The sequence below is a fragment of the Hemiscyllium ocellatum genome, chromosome 39 (genome assembly GCF_020745735.1).
Source record: "Hemiscyllium ocellatum isolate sHemOce1 chromosome 39, sHemOce1.pat.X.cur, whole genome shotgun sequence".
Classification (NCBI taxonomy): domain Eukaryota; kingdom Metazoa; phylum Chordata; class Chondrichthyes; order Orectolobiformes; family Hemiscylliidae; genus Hemiscyllium; species Hemiscyllium ocellatum.
In genome coordinates, this window is record NC_083439.1 from 1,716,623 (window position 1) to 1,741,309 (window position 24,687).

Consider the following 24,687-nt stretch of genomic DNA (forward strand, 5'->3'; position numbering starts at 1 on the left):
TGAAGTGTTTACCAGATGATCTTCCATAACCCACTGGGTTAAACAAGTTTACTTTTCTCCATATAAACTTATTTGAAGTCGTCAATGGCAAAGAAAAGGATGATTTTGTTTAATTTCTTCCTGCTGTTGTGCGGAGTGGCGGGAGTGTCTGGAAAATCCGGGAAGGTGAGCTCCCCGTCCCGGGACAGCGCGTAACCTGGCCATGCGCGTTCCCGGCGCGGCGGCACGGCACGGGTTGCGCGCACGGCCGCCGCGCAGATTGTTCTAGCAAAAAGCGGCAGCGCGATCCTGTCCCGGAGGCCGGCGGCACCGATCTCTGGGGATGGAGGGCCAGCGGCAGCATCATCCGCTGGGCCTAGGCCTGGGTCTAGGCCCCGGCCCCGGCCCCGGCCCGACCCCGACCCCGACCCTGACCCCTCATGTTTACTGGGCACAGAGACACCAGGAGCTGTATCTGAGGGTGGACCTGAGCGGAGTCCAGGTGGGAGTCAGGGCACTGGGGGGAATGGGGATTGGGGAGATCGGAATAAAGATTGAGCATGAAGAGATTGGGGAATGGTTTATTGGACATGGGATTGGGATTGGGATTGGGGGCTGGACATTGGAAATTATGAGATGGGAAAATGGGAATGAAGTTGATGTGATTGGAATGGGGCTGTGATATTGGGAATAGGGATTTGGAATGATGGAACTCAGAGTGGACATGGAAATTGTGATGATTTGGGAATAAAAATTATCTAGGAGTGTAAACTATATAAGGCTACAGGTGATTAGAGCATGTGAATCTGATGTGACATTTCTGGGAGTTGGGATGTGAGTAGTTTAGGTGGTTGGATAGGTACTAATGGAATGGGTTAGAGGGTGAGAGCTAGTGAATTAGACTGAGGGGTGGATGAAGGGTCAGTCCTCTGACAAACAGTGAGGTGAGATAGCCTATATGACTAGTAAAATCAGTAAAATGCTCTGATCTCCAGCATCTGCAGACCTCACTTTTTACACTTAGTAAAATCAGGAGATAATTTTCCTTATTTTGTCAGATGGATTTACTTTGAGGTTGGACCTGTAATTCTTAAAACTTAATCAATGATGTGAGATGCACAGAGTAAGATAACTTCCCAAATTGGCAACAGACTTGTAATTTCTATAATGGTGCAGAAGTGGGTAATAGTTATAATACTGGATTTGTTGATGACACCGAGTAATGTGACGAATGATAAATCTAAGAAAGGTTGGCATTAAATAGGATTTGGACCAGTTTGATTGATGAGCTCAAGAGTAGGAGATTAATTTTAATCTAAGGTTAAATGTACTTTGGAATATGAAATATGGGATATAGAGTCATGCAAATCCATTTGTGACCATGGGAATATAGGAAATGATACTATTGAATAGCTATTTCCAGGAAACAATTCATATGAAAGCATTATAATCAAGATTATTTAGACTCAACTGTATTACAAAAATATCTGGTCAGCGTGGACAGGTTGGACCGAAGGGTCTGTTTCCATGCTGTACATCTCTATGACCAAATCCAAACTGTGCTCTGATGCCCATATTTATCTCTGTATGGTTGTATCTAATTTAAGACCTTGTACGGGTCTACGGGATAGAATATGTATAATAGCAAGAAATGATCTTTGATCCGGAGATGTGGAATCCATATAGAATATAGAACATAGAATGTTACAGTGCAGTACAGGTCCTTTGGCCCTCGATGTTGCGCCGACCTGTGAAAATAATCTGATGCCCATCTAACCAACACTGTTCCGTTATTAACCATATGTACGTCCAAAGCCCATTTAAATGCCGTTAACTTTGGCGAATCTACTACTGTTGCAGGGAGGTTGTTCCACGCGCCTACTGCTCTGAGTGAAGAAACTACCCCTAAAATCTATCCTAACTGTATGTCCCCTCTGAGGAAAAAGGCTCTCATAGTGCACATTATCTAACTCTCTGATTATCTTCTATATTTCGAGTAAGTCACCTCTCACCTTCTTCTTTCCAACGAAAACAGCCTCAGTTCCCTCATCCTTTCCTTGTAAGACCTTCCCTCCATACCAGGCAACATCCTAGTAACTCTCTTCTGAACCCTTTCCAAAGCTTCCATGTCCTTCCTATAATGCAGTGACCAGAACTGTACGCAATACTCCAAGTGCGGCCATACCAGAGTTTTGTACAGCTGCAACATGACCTCGTGGTTCCGAAACTCTTTCCCTCTACTAATAAAAGCTAACACAACTCTATCAATAGATGACAACTTTCAGGGATCTATGTACATTGACACTGAGGTCTCTCTGTTCATCTAAATTACCAAGAATCTTACCATTAGCCCAGTACTCTTTACTCCTGTTACTCCTTCCAAAGTGAATCACCTCACACTTTTCTGCATTAAACTCTATTTTGCCACCTCTCATCCCAGCTCTGCAGCTTATCTATGCCCCTCTGTAACCCACGACATCCTTCGGGACTATTCATAACTCAATGATCTTGGTGTCATCTGCAAATTTCCTAAAGCATCCTTCTACAACCTCATCTAGGTCATTTGTAAAATGACAGGCGCCAGAGTCCCCAAAATAGACCCTTGTGGTACACTGCTAGTAACTGCACTTCAGGATGAAAATTTCCCATCAACCACCACCCTCTGCCTTTTTTCAGCTAGCTAATTTCTGATCCAAATTGCAAAATCACCCTCAATTCCATGCCTCCAAATTTTGTGTAGTAGCTTACCGTGGGGAACCTTATAAAAAGCCTTGCTGAAATCCATATACACCACATCAGCCACTTTATCCTCATTTACCCATTTGGTCACCTTCTCAAAGTACTCAATGAGGTTAGTGAGGCACGACCTACTCTTCACAAAACCGTGTTGACTATCCCTAAGCAACTTCTTCCTTTTACTAAATGATTATAAATCCTATCTCTTCTAACCTTTTGTGTTGAGAATGTGCTGGGAAAGCACAGCAGGTCAGGCAGCATCCGAGGAGCAGAAGAATCAACGTTTTGGGCATAAGCCCTTCATCAGGAATCGTTGGTGCCTGAAGCATCGATTCTCCAGCTTCTCAGATGCTGCCTGACCTGCTGTGTTTTTTCAGCACCGCACTCTCGACTCCGATCTCCAGCATCTGCAGTCCTCACTTCTAACTTTTCCAACACTTTACCCACAACCAAAGGCTCACTGGTCTATAATTACTAGGGTTGTCTTTATTTCTCTTGATCTCAGAGTAAAAGATCCCATAGGAAACAGTGACTATAACATAGTAAATTTAGCATGCAGTCAGCAAGTGAGAAATCTGGGTAGAAACAAATGTGCTAAACTTAAATGAGGGCAATCACAAAGACAGAGTTATCTGGAGCGTACTATTATTTGGAGATGTGGTAGGGAGGTGCAGCCATGGAGAAATTTAATTGCAAAGATTAAGTTTTAAAATAGGTTAGGAAGTATGCAGTGATGGATAAATGAGACCTGTTGTAAGATTGACTGTAAGAAATTGAGTTCTGGTTGAGCTGGAATTCACAGATAGTTGGGGGCCAAGCAGAGTATGAAATGTTTATAGCAGAGTTAGAGGTGGACCCTGGAGTGGATGGTTTTTAAGATACTGATGATGAAATTGATAGTTCTAGTTCACAACAATCTTTGTTTTAACTCCAAGTCTGTTTTAATGTTGGTGACCGCTGTTTCAATGTCAGTTGTGGCTCCGATGCAAAAGCTGTGGGATCAAGCCTCGCTCAAAAGGTTCGCTCACAATTCAGCCAGTCACAGTGCTGATGGATTGGGATTCTGTCAGAGGTGTCATCTGTCAGAAGAATGTAAATAATTCCACGAAGAGGAGTAAGATCAACCTTTGACCCTCAAATAACATCACAAAAACAAATTCTGTTAGCCATTTATATTTGTGGGATTCATTTGTGGGATGTGGCATCGCTGGTTGGCCAGCATTTATTGCCTCAGAGAAGGTGGTGGTGAGCTGCCTTCTTGAACCTCTGCAGTCCACCTGCTGTGAATTAACTCTCAATGCTATTAGGAAGGGAATTCCAGGATTTGACCCAGCAACATGAAGGAATAATGATATATTTCCAAGTCAGGATGGTGAGTGGCATGGAGAGGAACTTGGAGGTGGTATTGTTCCCCTGTCCTTCTGGGTGGAAGTGGTTGTGGATTTGGAAGGTACTGTCTGAGGATTTTTAGTGAATTTCTGCAGTCCATCTTGTAGATGGTACAAGATGCTACTGAGCATTGGTGGTGGAGGGAATGGGTGCATGTGGATGTAGTGCCAGATATGTGGACTGCTTTGTCATGGCTGGTGTCAAGCTTCTTGAGTGTTGTTGGAGCTGCATTCATCCAGACATGTGAAGAGTATTCCATCATACTTCTGACTTGTGCCTTGTGGACAAGCTTTGGGGAGTCAGGACGTGAGTTACTAGCGACAAGCTTCCTAGCCTCTGACCTGTGCTTGTAGCCTCATTATGTGGTGAGTCCAATTGAATTTCTGTTTAATGATAACCCCCAGGATGCTGATCGTGGGGGATTCAGTGATTGTAACATAATTGAGTGTTAGAGGGGTGATGGTTAGATTGTCTCTTATTGGAGATGGTATTTGTGTGGCAGGAATGTTACTTGCGACTTGTCAGCCCAAGCCGAGATGTTGAAAATGTGTTGCTGGTTAAAGCACAGCAGGTCAGGCAGCATCCAAGGAACAGGAAATTCGACGTTTCGGGCCAGAGCCCTTCATCAGGAAAGTGTGCCAGGCAGGCTAAGATAAAAGGTAGGGAGGAGGGATTTGGGGGAGGGGCGATGAAGTTGTGATAGGTGGAAGGAGGTCATGGTGAGGGTGATAGGCCGGAGTGGGGTGGGGGCGGAGAGGTCAGGAAGAAGATTGCAGGTTAGGTAGGCGGTGCTGAGTTGAGGGAACCGACTGAGACAAGGTGGGGGGAGGGGAAATGAGGAAACTGGAAAAATCTGAGTTCATCCCTTGTGGTTGGAGGGTTCCCAGGCGGAAGATGAGGCGCTCTTCCTCCAGCCGTCGTGTTGTTATGGTCTGGCGATGGAGGAGTCCAAGGACCTGCGTGTCCTCGGTGGAGTGGGAGGGGGAGTTAAAGTGTTGAGCCACGGGGTGGTTGGGTTGGTTGGTCCGGGCGTCCCAGAGGTGTTTGTTGGGTTGGTTGGTCCTCTGGGACACCCACTCCAGCCTATCACTCTCACCTTGACCTCCTTCCACCTATCACATCGCCATCGCCCCTCCCCCAAGTCCCTCCTCCCTACCTTTTATCTTAGCGTGCCTGGCACACTCTCCTCATTCCTGATGAAGGGCTTATGCCCGAAACGTCGAATTTCCTGTGACTTGGATGCTGCCTGACCTGCTGTGCTTTAACCAGCAACACATTTTCAGTTCTGATCTCCAGCATCTGCAGACCTCACTTTTTACTACAAGCCGAGATGTTGTTTAGATCTTGTTGCATTTGGACATGGACTGCTTCAGTATCTGAGGAGTTCTGTATGGTTCTGAACATTGTGCGATCATCAGTGAACATCCCACTTCTGACCTTATGAAGGAGGGAAGGTCTTTGATGAAATAGAACATAGAACAGTACAGCACAGATCAGGCCCTTCAGCCCACGATGTTGTGCCGACCACTGATCCTCATGTATGTACCCTCAAATTTCTGTGACTATATGTATGTCCAGCAGTCTCTTAAATGTCCCCAATGACCTTGCTTCCACAACTGCTGCTGGCAATGCATTCCATGCTCTCTCAACTCTCTGTGTAAAGAACCCGCCTCTGACATCCCCTCTATACTTTCCTCCAACCAGCTTAAAACTATGACCCCTCGTGTTAGCCATTTCTGCCCTGGGAAATAGTATCTGGCTATCGACTCTAGCTATTCCTCTCATTATTGTTGTGGACATAGAACATTACAGCACAGTACATGTCCTTCAGCCCTCGATGGTTTCACATCAGTGCAACAATCTGAAGCCCATCTAACCTAAAACATTCCATTCTCCGCCATATGCCTATTTTTGAACTCTTCCAAAATAATCGTCTCTCTCAGAGCGTCATCGGTTTGCTTTATTTGAATGCCCTTACCTACCGATCAGAATTACGTTGTTTGATCAAGGTCCCTCCTTAGATGACTGAAGTGTTGCCTGTAGGCTTCTGGCACATGCTGATATGCCCTTAAGGGAGCTTCCTTCACCTTCTCTTATTCCCCAGAAAGGTTCTCTGATCGACTGACTCAATGACTCATTCACCCGAGTAAATGAGAAGCTAAGCTGATTTGAAAAGGGGTGAAAAGAGATGATTGATTCAATTCAACAGGAATTCCCATTCTGTATGGTAACTGTGAATAGTGACCACACTGTGGGAGGTGCACAGCTGGTTTTAAACTGCTTCCATAACCACCTGAGCCCTCAATAATGTCTGGGATGTGACAGAGTCTACAATGTGGCCCAATAAAGGACATAACCCAGGTTATGATGTGTCCCAGTTTAGTGTGAAGCCCGATGTAGGGTTAGGGCCAGTGTGGGATTCTTCCCAGCTTAGGATGAGGCCTAGTGTTGGATACATCCAAGTTTAGGATATGGTCCAGTGTAAGCTATGGCTCAGTTTACACAGCAGCCTGGTTTATAATGGGGCCCGGTTTACAATGGGGTCTGCTTTAGAATGGGGTCCAGGATACAATGGGGTCTGCTTTACAATGGGGACCGTTTACAATGGGCGCCGGTTTACAATGTATACAGTGAGGCCCGGTTTACCATAGGGCCCGGTATGCAGTGGGGTCTGCTTTACAATGGGGTGCGTGTGACAATGGAGCCCGGTTTACAGTTGAGCCCGGTTTACAATGTGACATGGTTTACAGTGGGGCTTAGTTTACAATGTGGCCCTGTATATAATGGAGCCCAGTTTATAGTGGGAACCGGTGTACAATGGGGTCTGGTTTGCAGTGGGATTTGGTTTACAATGGGGCCGAGTTTACAATGTAACCCATTTTACACTGGGGCTTGGTTTACACTGGGGCTTGGTTTACACTGGGGCTTGGTTTACAATGGGGCTAGGGTGACAATGGAGCCCAGTTTACACTTCAGCCCGGTTTACAATGTGATAGATTTACAGTGGGGTTTAGTTTACAATGGCGCCCGGTGTACAATGGCGCCCGGTATACAGTGTGACCTACTTTACAATGAGGCCTGGATTACAATGAGGCCTGGATTACAATGGGGCCTGGATTACAATGGGGCCTTGTTTACAACCGGGCCTGATTTAAATTAAGGCCTGGTTTAAAGTGGGGCCCGTTTTACAACTGGGCCTGATTGAAAATGGAGCCTGCGTTTCAGTGGGCCTGGTTTACACTGGGGCCTGGGTTATAATAGAGCCCGGTCTACAATGGGACTCAGTGTACATTGAGGTCTGTTTTACAATGAGGACCAATTTAGAATGGGGCCCGGTTTATAATGGGGACTGTTTTCACTGGGGACTGGTTTACAGTGGGGCCATGGTTTACATACGGGCCCAGTTTACAGTGAAGTCCAGTTTACAATGGAGCCTGGTTTACAATGGAAGATGGTTGGACCTAGGATATTAACTTTAAGAACTCGTACAGAGGTGTCTTGGAGCTGAAATGACTGACCTCCAACAACCACAACTATCTTCCTACGTGTCCGGTTTGACTCCAACCACCAGGGTTTGCTCCAATATCCATTGATTCCAGTTTTGCTAGGACTCCTAGTTGCAACCCTTGGTTGAATGGAGCCCTGATGTCAAGGGCTGTCACTCTCCCCTCCCCTCTGGAATTCAGCTCTTTTGTCCATGTATGAACCAAGGCTCTAATTAAGTCAGGAGCAGAGTGGCCCTTGCAGCACCCAAACTGATCATCACTGAGCAGGTTATTGCTGAGCAGGTACTGCTTGATAGCACTATTGATGACCTCTTCCATCAATTTACTGACAATCCATAGTAGACTGATGGGGTGATAACTGGCTGAATTGGATTTGTCCTGCTTTTTTGTGTACAGGACATAACTAGGGCAATTTTCCATATTGTTAGGTCAATGCCAGTGTTGTAACTGTAGTGGAAGAGCTTGGCTAGGGAGAGCACAAGTCTTCAGTACTATTGCCAGAATGTTGTCAGGGCCTGTAGGCGATGCAGTAATCAGTGTCTGTAACCATTTCCTGATCTGAAAATGTGTTGCTGGAAAAGCGCAGCAGGTCAGGCAGCATCCAAGGAGCAGGAGAATCGACGTTTCGGGCATGAGCCCTTCTTCAGGAACCATTTCCTGATGTCATGTACAGTGAATCAAATTGGCTGAAGACTGGTATCTGTAGTGGTGGGGACCACTGGAGGAGGCTGACATGAGTCAACCACTCGACCCTTCTGGCTGAAGATTGCTGCGGAAGCCTTCAGCTTTATTTTTTACACTGATGTACTGGGATCTTCCATCATTGAGGAAGGGGATATTTGTGGAACTGCCTCCTCCAGTGAGTTGTTTAATTGTCCACTACCATTCACGACTGTTGCAGGACTGCAGGAGCTTAGATCTGATCTATATTGGTTATGAGATTACTTAGCTCTGTCTATCACTTACTGCTTATGATGTTTGCCATGCAAATAATCCTGTTTGATGGCTTCAACAGGTTGACACCTTATCTTCAGGTGTACTTGGTGCTGCTCCCGGCATGACCTGCTGCACACTCCATTGAGCTAGGGTTGACCTCCTGGCTTGATGGTAATGGTTGAGTGAGGGATATCTTGGGATATGAGGTAACAGATTGTGTTGGTCACAGTTCTGCTGCTGTTGATGGCCCACAGAGCCTCATGGGAATACTCAGTATTGTGCTGCTAGATCTGTTTGAAATCTGTCCCATTTAGCACTGTGGTAGAGCTACACAACACAACAAAGGTTTTCTCAGTGTGAAGGCGGGACTTTGTCTCCACAAGGATTGTGCATTGGTCACTCTCACTGATATTGTCATGGAGAGATGTGTCTGCAGCTAGCAGGTTGGTGCTGATTGTGAGACTTTTCTATTTATTTTGGTTCCCTGCTTTAAAAGAAACGTACAGGCATGATGAGCCAAGTGACCAAATCATGTGGTTTCATGAAAGGTTGCTATACTTCAAATGTAATCACTATCTGTGAAACACTTAGAATGTCTTGATGTGACCAATCGATGCTAATGTGTATCTTTTTCTTGTACCTTTAATAATCTGAATTGATTTGCATTTTAGCTCGAGTAGATTAATTCTTTAATATATCAAGTTGCTGGCCTAAATTTACTGTTTTCACATAAATGTCAGATTAATGTAGAAGATTAGTTAGTGGAGAAGCCGTGTCACTTTGTTAATTCCTGAATCCACATACTCTGCTTGTGCCCCGTTTTCAGGGGAGCTGTTTGCTTCTCCAAACGTTAAGTGAATTGCTCAATGAGAATGGCGGATTGTAAAACAGAGTCTGATCTGCATAAACTTGAGTGGAACATAGTGATGACATAGAACTATCTGGCTAAAAGATCTATGATGTGCTACAGTCTCTGTAAGGGCAAAAGAACCCAATACTGGAACATCATGTTTCAGTGAAGGCACAGCAATTTCTATCCACATCCCTGCTTTTCTCTTTCAACTTGTTTCCAAAGTTAGAGCTTATCCAATCTGGCACCCTCAGCCAGTTGCCTTCTTTAACTTGACATTTCCAACTATTCCTAACAGCGTAAGTTCGATACAATTCAGTAATTAGCAAAATAAAAATCAGTCCATCACAGACATGTCCTGTATTTAGCTAATGAGAAGATTGACATCTGGTGATTTTAATAAGATGATTGAGGATTCACTTTAGTATCCAACGCTGATCACAAGACATCAGCTACATGAGCCTTTGACATAAGCGACACAGAATTTGAAAAGGGTAATTGTTTGTATATTAATATCTTGGACCAGTTGGATGAATGATCTTTTGTGGGACCTGCAGCTGAGGTTAGCTAATTAGTTGTTTTCAACTGTAAATGGATTTCAGATGAAGAATCAACTGCAATTTTTTTCCCAACAATGAGAGAAGGTTCACCAGGGGATCCTCCAGACATTGTCTACATGATATCGTCATTTCAGTCATACTGTGCTGTCGATGGCCATTCAGTCTGTTGTACCTCTACCAGTTCTTTGGAAGAATTATCTATTTAATCCCACTTTCTTAGTCTTTGCCAATGATCTTGCAAATGCTTCCTTTTCAATCGCTTAGCTGATTCCCTTTTTTGAAAATTGTTGAATTTGTTCCTGGCTGTGCATTCTATATTACAACAATTAATAAACTAATTGAATTAATATCACATTTGCCTATCTTCTACTTGCTAATTGTTCTCGTTGCACATCCTGCTGTACACATGTCCTCCCAAAGATAAGCATGAGTGATGGGATTGTCACTGCATGGATAGTATTATACAAAACTCTGCCTCAACCCAGTTGGTTCCTCTCTCAGTAGACTACAACTAGAATCACAACGGCTGCTGAATATTGGAACTTGGTCCCTGAAAGGAGAGAGAGAGAGAGAGAGACGACAAAGTAATGTTAACTTTAAAAATTGAGCATTTACTAGGACCTTTTGATTGTATTTTGTAAATTGTTTTCAATTATTTACTTTGCAATGAAGGAAGCCAGCGACTATAGCCCTTTAATACTTCAACCTAAAACTCTACAAAACAGAAGCAGAGTGCTCGTGTTTAATGCACCATTTTCTGCACCTGTTTAAACTTCTGGATCCTTTGCATTGACTTTCTGTCATCAACTTGTATCTAGTATTTTACACACAGACTTTGAGCGTAATAAGAGGAATTAATCCTTCAGCACCATCGAAACTCCTAGCCAAAAAACTGAAAATTCACGACAAAGTTAAGATCAACATTGATATTCAAAGCACACATCAACCATTGTCAGGTCCTGTGTTACTCGCTGTTTAGCTTATTCAAAAAGAGAATGAGGTGTAATGAATGATTTCACTAGTGAAATTGGAGGCAAGGTTTTCCAGTTATGAAAATCCTACCCTGGCCAACCACACTTGCTGACAGTACAGGTATTATGTGCTTTTACATTTGGTTATCATAATCTCAGACCACATGTATAGGAGAGATAAAACATGCAAAAAATAATTTAGAACAATACAGCGCAGAACAGACCCTTTGGCCCTCAATGTTGCACTGACCTGTGGATTATTCTCAGCTTGTCCCCCTACGCTATCCCATCACCATCCATGTGCTTATTCAAGGATTGTTTAAATCTCCCTAATGTGGTTGAGCTAACTACATTGGCAGGTAGGGCATTCCACGCCCTTACCACTGTCTGAGTAAAGAACCTGCCTCTGACATCTGTCTTAAATCTATCACCCCTCAATTTGTGGTTATGCCCCCTCGTACACACTGAAGTCATCATCCTAGGAAAAAGACTTTCACTGTTTACCCAATGTAATCCTCTGAAACTGAATATTGAGCAATGAGTTTCATCTTTGGAAAATAGATGACCCAGACACCAACTGCATTCAAAATTCTGTTAATTTCTGTTTATACCTATTGTAGATCACCACACATAATGATAAATTTGAGTGGTAACTAGGCACAGCTTTACTGCAAAAACGTCAAGTGAGTAACCCGATTTTTAAATTAGTTGAAAATTATTTCAGAAGGCTATAGTGTATAAGACCACTTACTAGTTTGTTTGGTATGTTGTAGTTAGAAATTAAAAAACAATATCTAAAAGCTTTTAAAGCATGCCTATCTAACTCATTGTAACTAAAGACAAACTTAATACCAGAATAAAATAAAATGAAGACCTATGTATGCAGAAGATCTGAAACAAAAACAGAAATTGTTGGTGAAATTCAGCAAATCTGGCAGTATCTGTGGAGAGAAAAGAGTTAACATTTTGAGTCCAATGACCAGTTTTGAAGATGGTTAGACTTGAAACATTAATTCTGCTTTCTGTTCACAGATGGTGCCAGATCCAAGTTTCTCCAGTAAATTCTGTTTTTGTTACTTATTACCAAGAGTCTCCTTAACCCCGCTGGCCTGTACAGTTGGAGAAAATCCTCATGGTAATTAATTCGACCTGAGGGTCTGACTCTTGTGGGTCAGGATGTTTTCTCTAAAATAATTCAAAGATTATGTAAATCAATTTGTATCAGATGTAACTGACACTTGAAATTCCACAATGTTTGCATTTGTCTGGCAGATTTTAGGATATTTTTGCTGTAAATATCAGCGGATCTAATTGAAATGCCAGGCCTTGTGTTTATAAAATGAAATGAATGATACCAAATATGTATATTCATGGCTGGCAAAGCACCATTTGTAAGCTTCAGTACGTGGAGTAAGAATAGGAATATTCTGTACACGGAAAATTTGGTCAATGAGGAGAAACCACATGTTTCCTTTTGGAAAAGGAAGAACAAGATTAAAATTAGATTAGACTCCCTAGTGTGGAACAGGCCCTTTGGTCCACACTGACCCTCCGAAGAGTAACCCACCCAGTCCCATTTCCTTCTGGCTAATGCACCTAACACTACGGGCAATTTAGCATGGCCAGTTCACCTGACCTGCACATCTTTTGGACTGTGGGAGGAAACTGGAGCACCCAGAGGATACCCTCGCAGACACTTGGAGAATGTGCAAACTCCACACAGACAGTCACCTGAGGCTGGAATTGAACGTGGGACCCAGCTGCTGTGAGGCAGCAGTGCTAACCACCGTGCCACCCCTTTTTACACTGATACTTCTAATATAGAAGTTGTCTCTTTTCCTCACTAAATGCAATTCTGTGTGACGGTTAGATTAAGAAATATTAGTCAGGCCCCTCATTTAGATTGCTACAATAAGGGAGTCATATATCTTCAGTTAAATTGAAAGTTTGATTTATCAGATTCTTAATCATTGTTTTTGTATCTAACGCGTAACTGACTGGGTCCCCGACATCTGGCTCAAATTTGTCACTGTGTTCTAATTTAAACAATTGATGTATGTTGAAAAGTGTGGCATTGGAAAAGCACAGCAGGTCAGGCAGCATCCAAGGAGCAGGAGAGTCGACGTTTTGGGCATAAGCCCTTCATCAGGAATGAATTGGTGTGTGGTCAACTGACCTTTATGATGCCAAAATGTGAATTCTGAGAGTGATGAATTTAGCAGACTAAAATCACTGTGCTGTTCAAATAATGAAAGGGGTGTTTCGGAGAACAGATTTGAGTCTCAACACTAACTTCTGCGACATGCAAAATAATTTTTGGCATAAGCCTTTGCCCTAGCTGTTTAATTTATATGGATTCTGCTGATTTGAAGAGCAATCATGTCACCTATCATAATATCAAGACCAATGTATAATTATTTTACGTAAATAATTATTCAAGACAATAAGAAATAATATTTGATAAAATTTTAATTTCCCAGAGACTTTGTTTTCGAGGTCATTTCAATCTCTTGTTGTCTTACACGCCCAGTGCCTTGCACCTCTTCTAACCTATAGAATGCAAGCACCCTGTAAGGGCACTGATGAAACCTTAATGTGAAGTATTTGGTTGTTTTGTCCTGATATTTACGTACTGCTTGTTACCCACTGATTTGATACCCGTGGGTCCATATAGTCACAAAGTTGGTCCCAGACACCTTTTATGTCCATTGTCTTTGGTAAACTGATTGCATGGTCCTATGTGATATCTGTGTTTCCATTATCTGCAGGAAGTCCATTTCCCATCTCCCACCCCCCCAAAAAAAACACAAAGGACTAAATGTACATAAATATTATGTAAATGATTTTTTGGTTGCCTGGTGAATAATTGAATAGTAAGTTTATAATTGTGTTTTTGTTAAAGTAAGCAAAAGTGAGGACTGCAGATGCTGGAGATCAGAATCTAGATTAGTGGTGCTGGAAAAGCACAGCAGGTCAGGCAGTATCGTGGAGCAGGAAGATCGATGTTTCGGGCAAAAGCCCTTCATCAGGAATGAAGGCAGGGAGCCTCTGGGTTGGAGAGATAAATGGGAGGGGGGGGGGGGGGCTGGGGAGAAGGTAGCCAAGAGTACAATCGGTGGATGGAGGTGGGGGTGAAGGTGGTAGGTCAGAGAGGAGAGTGGAGTGGATAGGTGGGAAGGAGGATTGGCAGGTAGGACAGGCCACGAGGATGGTGCTGAGTTGGAGGGCTGGAACTGGGGTAAGGTTGGGGAAGGGGAAATGAGAAAACGGTGAAGTCCATTTCCCCTCCCCCAACTTTACCCCAGCACCACTCTCATCTAGACTTTTTGTTAAAGTATTCTGGTGGAGAGTTCAGGCAACAATAAATCTTTTAAAAATTCTGTCAGTTTAACTGGTGACTTGTTCTCTCTTTTAATAGAAACCTGATCTCAATGTCACTGAAAATACTCTTTCATTCAAAGGTAAGATTATCATGCTGATCCTTTTCTGTTGTGTAATTAGTCAAAACTCAAATGCCTGGATTATAAATATGTTATAAGTTCTGAGGAGGGATCACTGGATCTGAAATATTGATTCTGATTTCTCTGCACAGGTACTTTCAGACTTGCTGAGCTTTTCCAGCAATTTGTTTTTAATAAATAAATGTTACTTCCCTAGCCAAGAAAAGGCACTTTTTTTTTGTACAGTTCAAACTGTACTGACCTTGAGCTGCTGACAGGACCTTGTTACAAACAAATAGTTCTGATTATGCCGACTATTTGTTTATGTGTATATCTCTCTCCTTCCTCCCCCACCCCACCCAAATCCTCACATGTACATGCATCCAATATAAACTCTTATTTTGCACACTAATTATTGCTGTAGAAACTTTTAAAATGCTGACTGGAAACCTACGTACAGGTTTCCCTTTTATCCACATTACCTGTTACCTTCTGTCCCTCAATTCATGAAATCCACTTTTATTTGAAACTACTTACAGTTTGCGTCCCAAATTGCATTAAATTTTGCTCGTGAGGGATTTCCCTTCACAGGAGACAGGCTGAGGAACTAGGAGATACAAACCTAAGGCACAAGCTTTTAATGGACTGTTTTTGCCTTTTTCCCAATGACAGATGTTATGCCAACTAGCCTGTAGTTACATGAAGTAAAAACGCACAATACTAGAGAAATGCTGCAGATCTGGCAGCATCTGTTGGGAAAGAAACAGCTAATGTTTTGCAATTGGATATATGTTCGTCAGTATACAAAAAATTCAAAAGTTGCGGATGCTGGAAATCAGAAATAAAAACAGAAATTGCTGAAAAATTTCAGCAGGTCTGCCAGAGCGTCGACAATCTTTGTTGCTTTTCCTTTCTTATACTAGAAAGCAACCCGATTGGTCCAGGGGACTTACTGATCGTAAGCCTAATTAGTTTCAGAGTACATCTACTATAGTGATAGTTATTGTATTATTTTCCTCTTCCCCTTTTGCACCTTGATTAATTATTTAATATTTTTGTAATGTTGTTAGTGTCTTTTACTGTGTAGACTGATGCAAAGTATTTATTCATCTTCTCTGCTATTTTCAGATTCCCCATTAATATTTCCCCATCCTCATTACATAAGGGGCCTTCATGCATTTCCGCAATTCTCTCTCTATATATTCAGAGAAGCTCCTGCTGTCTATTTTGATATTTTTTGCTAGTTTACCCTCAATAGCTTTTTTTCCTCCCAGTTTATTATTTATGGTCCTCTTTTATAAGTATCCAAAGCTTTTCCAATCCTCGGGTTTACCACTAATCTTTGCCATATTGTATGTTTTTCTTTCAATTTGATGCTTTCTTAACTTCCTTGGTTAACCAAGGTTGTTTCATCCCTTTGCTAGAATATTCTTGCTCATTTGCACATATTGTTCTTGTGAGTTATGAATAATTTTCTTAAATATCTATCATTGTTCATCAAACATCTTTTTTGCAAAATCATTTCCAGTCCATGCCAACTAACTCAATTCTCATTCCTGAATAATTACGCTCATCTAAGTTTAACAGCTGTTTTTGACCCAAATTTCTCTATCTCTCAAATCTGTATGCAAAATTTTACCAGGTTAGGCTATCTTTTACCTTGAGGTTGTTTCTTAAACCTACTTCACTACAAATGACCAGATCCAAAATAGAGTTATAAAGTACAGAAACAGACACTGCAGTCCAACTTGACTGAGCTGACCAGACATCCCATCCCAATCTGACCTTGTCCAATTTGCCAGCATTTGGCCCATATCCCTCCAAACCCTTCCTGTTCGTATACCCTGACAGATGTCTTTTTAAATATTGTAATTGTACCAGCTTCCAACCCTTCCTCTGGCAGCTAGTTCCATGCACGCACTACCTTATGTGTGAATAAGTTACCCCTCGTGACCTTTTTTAAATCCTTCCCCTCACATTAAACCTATGTCTTCTAGTTTTGGGCTCTCCCATCTAGGTAAAAGACCTTGGTTATTCACTCTATCTGTGCCCCTCATAATTTTATAAACCTTTCTAAGGTCAGCCCTCAGCCTCTGATCCAGGGAAAATAGCCCCAGCCTGTAGACTACTACTGCCAGTCTCATCTTCCCCTTGTTATTTCTTGGCTCTACCCATGTTGATTAGATTCCCTACAGTATGAAAACTGGCCCTTCGGCACAACATGTCCACACTGACCCTTCGAAGAGTAACCCACCCAGACCTATTCCCCTACCCTGTATTTACCCCTAACACTACGGGCAATTTAGCGTGGCTAATTCACCTGATCTGCACATTTTTGGATTGTGGGAGGAAACCGGAGCACCCGGAGGAAACCCACACAGACACGGGGAGAATATGCAAACTCCTCACAGACAGTCACCCGAGGCAGGAATTGAACCTGGGTCCCTGGCGCTGTGAGCCACCATGCCCACCCCACTGAGCAAGCATGCCTACCCATGGTGTGTCTTATGATTCAAGATCACATCTTGCTAATGTACATACATACTCCATTTCGTCCTAGCAAAGCTACCCTATAACCTTTCCTTTCTGTCTGTCCTTTCAATAAGACATGTACCCTTGTATATTTACTTCCCCACCTTTTATCTCCTTGTGATTTCTTAATGGCTATAAGATCATATATAATAATCTCTACTTTTGCTGTTAATTCATTTATTTTGTTCCAAACAGTATGTGCACATTAGTAAAAAGCCACGTATTTGCCATATGTTTCCCCACTGATCCTGCATGCTGCTGTTTTTCTGTTTGTTTGCTCTGTTTCTTCCTTTCCCACTCTGAATTATTTTTACCTAAATAGTCATGCCGTAATGTTGTCATATTCTTTTGTTTATGGATCTGTATTTCCTCTTTCCCAAGCATTGCAATTCTCTTTTCTCTCTCTCTCTCTCTCTCTCTCTCTCTCTCTCTCTCTCTCTCTCTCTCTCTCTCTCTTCTCTCTAATTCGTTTATAATGCGCTCTCTGCAGGCCTAGTTATTCAGTTCACCAGTACACTGGTCTCTGCACAGTTCAAGTGAATCCTGTCCAACAGAACAGCTGTCATCTGCTTCGGTACTGGTGCTAGTGACTCATACTGAAACCCAACAATTGTTGAGCCATGCATTTAAATTTAATTCCTTGACTTTATTTCCATGATGCCAGTTTGCCTGTGTCTCACTCATATATCTGTGGGGGAATTCTCGCCAACATTTTGTCATTTAGCAGAGATCACAATGATCTGTCTCAATGAGCGCTTCGTTTAAGCCCAAGGTGTATCTTCAAGTGGTGAGTGTGAGAGAAATATAACTTGTTATTAGAGCTCCAGATATATCATCTTTCTAGTTTAGTCACTATTACTGATCTTAAGACTGAAATATATAATAAAAAGTGTTGGAAAATATTTTATATCCTATTCCAATGTTCCACCTTCAGCACATGGCCACGGTGCAAAAGGAGCCAATGCGTATGAGTTCCATCTTACATTCTTGGCACCAGTGAATCCTGAGGTATGTCACGATAAATTTTGCTCATTTTCACACTTTGAGACTGATTGCATTTCAGCAAAGTATCAAAAGAAAGTTGACTGTTTTCAGTTGATCTTACTGTTACACCAAGGAGACCGTACATTGAAACTTATTTCCTCCTATTTGTAACCACAAACACAGGGCCACTGTGTGAATGTAATCAGCTGGGGTTCCTGGGGATTGCATTGCTAAACATTGATTTGTGGAGATTCAGTCCTAGCATGATTATATAGTCATGATATTAGTGGCTACATTTTCTGAAACTATAGCTTTATTGACCGTTACTATTGTTTACAATGTCTCTGTTTATAGCTAATTTTAATGTGGTTGTAATACAGGAATCAGTCAGTACAAAGATCAAGGTCAGCATTTAGATTAGATTCCCTACAGTGTGGAAACAGGCCCTTCAGCCCAATCAGTCTACACTGACCCTCCGAAGAGGGACCCACCCAGACCCAATTCCCTCTGACTAATACACTCTGACTATGGGAAATTTAGCATGGCCAATTTACCTGACCTGCACATGTTTGGACTGTGGGAGGAAACCGGAGCACCCGGAGGAAACCCACGCAGACACTGGGAGAATGCGCAAACTCCAAGCAGACAGTAGCCCCGAGGCTGGAATCGAACCTGGGACCCTGGTGCTGTGAGGCAGCAATGCTAGCCACTGTGCAGCAAGGATAGTATTAAAATATTTCCAATAATCCGTAGGCCTGATTGGTTCAGTGCTTGTTTTTGTATGTTCATGGATTGTGAGTGTTGCTGGTAAGGCTGACATTTCTAGCACAACCTTAGTTACTGAGGATGTTAAGTCATGATGTAGAACAGAATTATGTAAAAACCAGATTATGTTGAGATGTCAGACTCGGACCCTTGAAGGAAATTAGTGAACCAGTTTACTTTTTTTTTGGTAATAATCTAGATTTTTTGGCAATTTGGTTTTAAAGAACCTCAAATTAATTACTACTGGATATATAACGGTGACTAATCAGTGTGAAATCTTCAAATGGTGTGATGTTTAGGATGTCCTGTGGTGATTCGGAAACTGCCTTCTCTTCTGGTACCTGTAAACAGTTTATAATTTCAGGGACAGATGAGTTCTCTATTGCTCTTTTATGTGTTATTTGCATTGTTTTTGTGTAACTATGAATTTCAATAAATATATCTCTTGTTTTAACTCAATTAGTGATGTAAGTAACCTTGTTAGGAAATTTATAACAAAATTCATGTGTTCATAGCTACAGTTCAAGGTTACAGAAAGACAGGTCAACATAACAGTGAAGAAAATGGAGAATAGATGGTGGCACAGGCTGACCAAACAAGAGAAGAAACCAATATTCTTGGCTCCTGATTTTGACCGCTGGATGGATGAATCTGATGCTGAAATGGAACTTCAAGCAAAGGTAAATTTTTAGTGTGGAGGCTGTTTTATATGGTATCACATCAAGGAGTTGCCCTTTTGGTATTTTTGCTTCAGATTCAACCAGTTAGAGAACTTTATCATTCTCTTTCACATCTGATTCTCGTCTGTTGTACAAACCTGATATGTTATTAACAAATAACTAATACATTTGTTAGTAAGACAGCCACATGAGAACTTGAGGTGGAACTGGCAATAGTTGGGTGCAGTTTGGTGCAATGTCAATATGAAGGACAACTTTATTCTGTATCTAAGTCAGATAGTATATCACCCAGGAATTCTGGATGTTAACACTGACAATCAATATTCATAAATAGTTGGAAAAAACATTAAATTCCTTGGTAGTGCCAAATATACAGTGAAAATCTGATTAGATAATGTAGTCAAGGCCATAAGATGCAGGAACCAAAATAAGCCGTCCAGCCGATCAAATGTACTCTGCTATTCAATGAGATCAAGGCTGATCTGATAATTCCTTATGCCCATAAACCCTTGATTCCCTTACTGATTAAAAACATGTCTATCCCAGTCTTCAAGTACTTAAGAACCCAGCTTCTAAAGACCTCTGCAGTGAAGAATTCTACCTCCCTCTGACAGGGAAAAAAAACTTCTTCATCTTTGTTTTACTTTGTTTCCCCAGAGGACTTAATCTCAACCATTCTATATCCAACCTGTCAAGCACACCTAAGAACCTTTTATATTTCAATCAGTTACCTCTCATTCTCTTAAACTTTACTGAGTACAAGCTCAACTTACTCAACCTTCCCTCATAAGACAATCCCTCCATACTCAAGATCAACCTAGTGAACGGTCTCCGGATTCCCTTCAGTAACAGTATGTGTTTCTTGAGATAATTGGATCAAAACGGTTCTCTGTATTCCAGCTGCAGTCTGACCAGTGCCTTGTATTATTTCAGTAAGACCTCCCTATTTTTATACGCTTTTTTTCCTTTTATATCAAAGGCAACATTCCATATATCCTCCCTTAAACTTGGCTGCTAACTTTTCTTTGTGATTCATGCACAAGAACCTCAAATCTCTCCGTGCTGCAGCTTCCTGACATGTTCTTCTGATTCAAGATAGAACTGCGTATTGTGTATTAAGTAAATAGTTGCCCTAAGATTTAATATTTACAGAATAGACATGTGCAGTGTATACTTGTGTCAGTGTCCTACCAAATGTAACGAACACCAAAATACTAAAATATTCAGCAGGTCAGGCAATGTCCATAGACAGAAACTGAATTAACATTTCAGGTCAAGATGACCATTTGTAGATAAAGGCAATAGTGCTGGAGGAGGTTTTAAGCCTATAGAAGGGGTAAAGGCAGAAAGAACAAAAGCAAAGCTCTATGATAAGGTGGAGGTCAGGTGAAATTATGTTACAAAAGATTTCTTGATGCTTTGTTTTATGAGTAGCTCACCTCCTGCCCACCATATCTAGGGAGTCAGGAGTGTGATGGCATACACCCCACTTGCCTGGACGAGTGCAGGTTCAACAATACTCGAGCTTGGTACCATTCAGGATGCAGCCTGTCCGCCTGATTGGTATCACATCCACAAACATTCAGTCCTTTCACTGTCTGTACTCAGTAGGAGCAGTGGGTACCATCTACAAGATATACTGTAGAGGTTTTTCAAGGCTCCTTATACAGAACCTATTCAAATCCACGACCGCCAAAATTGGGACAGACCAACCCACAATTGATGTCAACTTGAAGGACTAAAGATATATGGGAATTACCACCATCTGCGAGTACCCCCTAAGCCCCTGCCTTGGAAATGTATTGCTGAGTCAGATTCCTGAAAGTCCTTTCACAATAGTTCTATGGATCTACGTCCATCAATAATGGATTGTGCTCATCACAACCTTCTTAAGGACAGTTAGGGATCTCCAGTACATACTGGTCACATTCTATGAATTACTTTTTAAAAAGTGAAAAAGCAAAAGAGTGATAATGGTAAAGAAATGAATTTTATGTCCAAATAAAATGTGACTATGAATGAAACATGAAAGGAAATAAGAAACCCAGACAACCCAGTAAAACAATAAATGGGGAAAAAACACATACTGAAGAAGAATCAAGCGGAGGTTATAATAGAAGTTGTTGAACATGTAGTGAGTTGAAAGATAAGGTGTTTCTCAAGCTTCTGATGGACTTCAGTGGGACACTGAGGCAGGTCTTGAACAGATAAGGCAGTGGAGAATTACAGTTACAAATCAACGAAAGCTCAGGATAATGCTTGTGGATTGAGTTGGGGGTGTTCTACAGTGCAGTTACCCAGTTTGGGTTTAGGCTCCATCCCAATGTGGAGGAGACCAAATCATGAACACTGACTTAATGTATTGAAAGTTTTTGGTCATTAATTCAATTAAGGGGAATTTTTTTAAAAAAAAGGAACTGCAGAAGTTGGAAATCTGAAAAAAAAAATCAAAAATAGTTCTAGTGGCATCTATGGAGAGAGACCACAATTAATGTTTCAGATCCAGTGACCCTTCCTCAGAGCTAATGGTGGCTGGAAAAGATATATACTCTGAAGACAGAGAATGAGGTGGAAGTGTGGGAAAGGAGTAAATGAGAGGTGGAGACAGAACAGCAGTTAAGCGAACAAATGGATATAAATATCACATAGTTTCTGCAGGTTATGTACTGTAATTTGTGAAAGAAGAGGAAAGAAAAGTTTTCTTGTTAGAAGGTCAAATGAGCTAAAGAATGAAGTGGAACTGGGGGACAGTGCAGCTCTGAGACATTGAAGTGGTGGATGTAGGTTTGCTCGCTGAGCTGGAAGGTTCGTTTTCAGACGTTACGTCACCATACTAGGTAACCTCTTCAGTGGGCCTCCGAATGAAGCACCGGTGGTGTTGCCCACTTTCTATTTAATGTTTGAGTTTCCTTGGGTTGGTGAGATCATTTCCTGTGGTGAGATCATTTCCCATGGTGATGTCATTTCCTGCCCTTTTTCTCAGGGGATGATTAATGGGGTCCAAGTCAATGTGTTTGTTGAGAGGGTTCTGGTTGAAATGCCATGCTTCTAGGAATTCTCGTGCGTGTTTCTGTTTGGCTTGTCCTAGGATGGATGTATTGTTCCAGTTGAAGTGGTGTCCTTCCTCATCCATTTGTAAGGATACTAGTGAGAGTGGGTTGTGTTGTTTTGTGGCTAGTTGATGTTCATGTATCCTGGTGGCTAGTTTTCTGCCTGTTTATCCAATGTAGTGTTACAGTTCTTGAAGTGGTGTTGATAGAGTGAAAGGTTGCAAGTGTGTGTGTATGATGGCACATGATATTTAGTGGATCTTGAGATGTGGTGAAAACAGCTGTCTGAGGAATGTTGTTTATCATGGAGGTATCTGTAATCCTGAGTGGATTTGAAACATGAAGGATGAAACTTCAGTTGGAATCCACCTGGAGTGAATCTAAGCTGGAGGTAGTCCTTGAGGAGTGTGATGTGGCTGTGAGAGCTACATGTCCTTTACCCACCCCGTTCTCCTGACCCTGTTGTGATTTGGGCTGCCTTCTTCAAAGCCAACCCACTTTCAGTTACTAATGTTCTCTATTACCAGCATTTCTTTCTCCTCGGTTCACCATTCCTTTGTCTGCAGCATATCTGTCACCTTTTCCTAGCTACCGTCAGTTTTGAAGAAGGGTTACTGGGCATGAACTATTAATTCTGGTCTCCACAAATGCTGCAAAATCTGCCGAATGTCTCCTTTTTGTTAACTTCTCTGGGGAGCAAGGACAAGAGTTGGCCTTGCATTTAATAAAAAGCTTCGCCCACCATTCCAAATTTAAATGTGGTCAATAACATCATATTTCCTTATTCCTTGTTTCTTCTTGCTTTTAAAGAGAAATATAGCTAATCTCAGTGGTTATTCATTTTGGAAGCATGTTGTGCGAGGAGATGATTAACAGTAACACAATGATTTTAATCAGTTTGCTCGTACATGCTGTCCTACACCTCTGGGCCAGGTAGGAGTTGAACCCTAAGCTCACCATCCAAAAGATCCTGAACTGAAATTAAGTAATGACTTCAGCTGATTGAATATTGTTTGGAAGAATATTCAGTGGTCCTGCTAAAAGCAAAGAAATTCCCAGTACTGAGTTTTTAATAAATAGTACAGTATTTGATTTCCCCCTCCCTTTTTTAGGTGGTGACTGACTTCAAACAAAATCTTCACCTTTGGCTGCCTTGTTAACTTCTCCAGGTGGTCATTTTTATAGTGTGACTGTGGACATTGAATGTTGGTAGGCTGTTTGACTGTGAAGTAGGTCAGCACCTTGTGTTTAAGCACATGTTATGACTAGCAACAGTAAGGCCCACTGTAGCACCCTGTTAGCTTATGGTTGACATTCTCTGACAACATACATCAATCATCAAACCTGGAGATTCCTAGTCTCTGTAGTTTAGCACTACATCTCATTCCAAGTATTTTAAATATTTTTAAAAGTACAGATAATCTTTATGCCATGGCACTGATTCTGTTAAATTGCATGAGAACAATTTGTGAGGTTCCTCAGATATCACTTTTTACACTCATTATTTCTCCAACTTGTATATTCTCAGTATTTTACTGAATAAACAAGAGTTGTGTTGCGTAATAAGGTGGAGGACTTTCAGGGACTATAACTATAGTAATTATGTCCTTTCTGTCTTTCATTGGTAGGAAGAAGAGAGAGTAATTAATAAAAGGAGTTTGGAGTCAAGAGTTTGGAAGAACTGTAAGTGCAATACCCTGTCATGATTGTGACTTGCTAAGCTGTTGCTGAATGAATTGTCTGGATTTCAGTGTAATGAATAAAACTGCAGACCCTGACAAGCTTTATAAATGGGCACCTTGGACATTCTGTGGATACGAAAGAGCTTCACTGTCAGATCCATTATGCAACACAGCAGTAACAATTTTATTATTTTCTGTATTTGTTTTCCTGCTGGTGGCAATATCAGTAATAACATGCCACTGTTTTAACTGGAATGGTTGGGCAGGGACTAAAATACTCCACCTAGGGTCTAACCAGTGAACTATAAAGATTTACCTAATTTCCTTATTTTTATATAAATAAAACTAACTTAATTAAACAGTGTTGTTTTGGGGATCCAATTTGGTGGCCATCCAACAGGTTTGCCTTGCTGAGCTCTGCACCGTAACTCAGGCAAAGTGGTGCTTTTACCTTCCCCCAACTAAGCCAATTTGAAGAAAATCAATAGTTTAATATTAGTAGAGTTGCTACTTATCTTTTTTAGTAAGGGAAGCTGACTAGAGGCAAAGGACAGAATAAATCACAACAGGCAGACACTTCCCCACAGCATTGGATGCGTCTGTGGTCATAGGTGTGGCCTCCCCTGA

The 24,687-nt window shown here is 41.7% G+C and overlaps 1 protein-coding gene across 2 annotated transcripts in view; it reads left to right on the plus strand.

Moving 5' to 3' along the window:
* The first annotated feature begins 251 nt into the window (after positions 1 to 251).
* Positions 252 to 24,687, plus strand: part of hacd3 (3-hydroxyacyl-CoA dehydratase 3) — a 42,768-nt gene continuing 18,332 nt past the window's right edge. Inside the window, exons 1-5 of one of the 2 annotated variants that reach the window (XM_060853209.1) lie at positions 252 to 481; positions 14,346 to 14,388; positions 17,834 to 17,907; positions 19,164 to 19,328; positions 24,007 to 24,061. In XM_060853209.1, the coding sequence (XP_060709192.1) occupies positions 323 to 481; positions 14,346 to 14,388; positions 17,834 to 17,907; positions 19,164 to 19,328; positions 24,007 to 24,061 (496 nt within the window). In that variant the 5' untranslated portion in view covers positions 252 to 322. Of the gene's footprint in view, positions 482 to 14,345; positions 14,389 to 17,568; positions 17,687 to 17,833; positions 17,908 to 19,163; positions 19,329 to 24,006; positions 24,062 to 24,687 lie in introns of those variants that run through there. The other variant, XM_060853210.1, reaches the window with a different exon arrangement.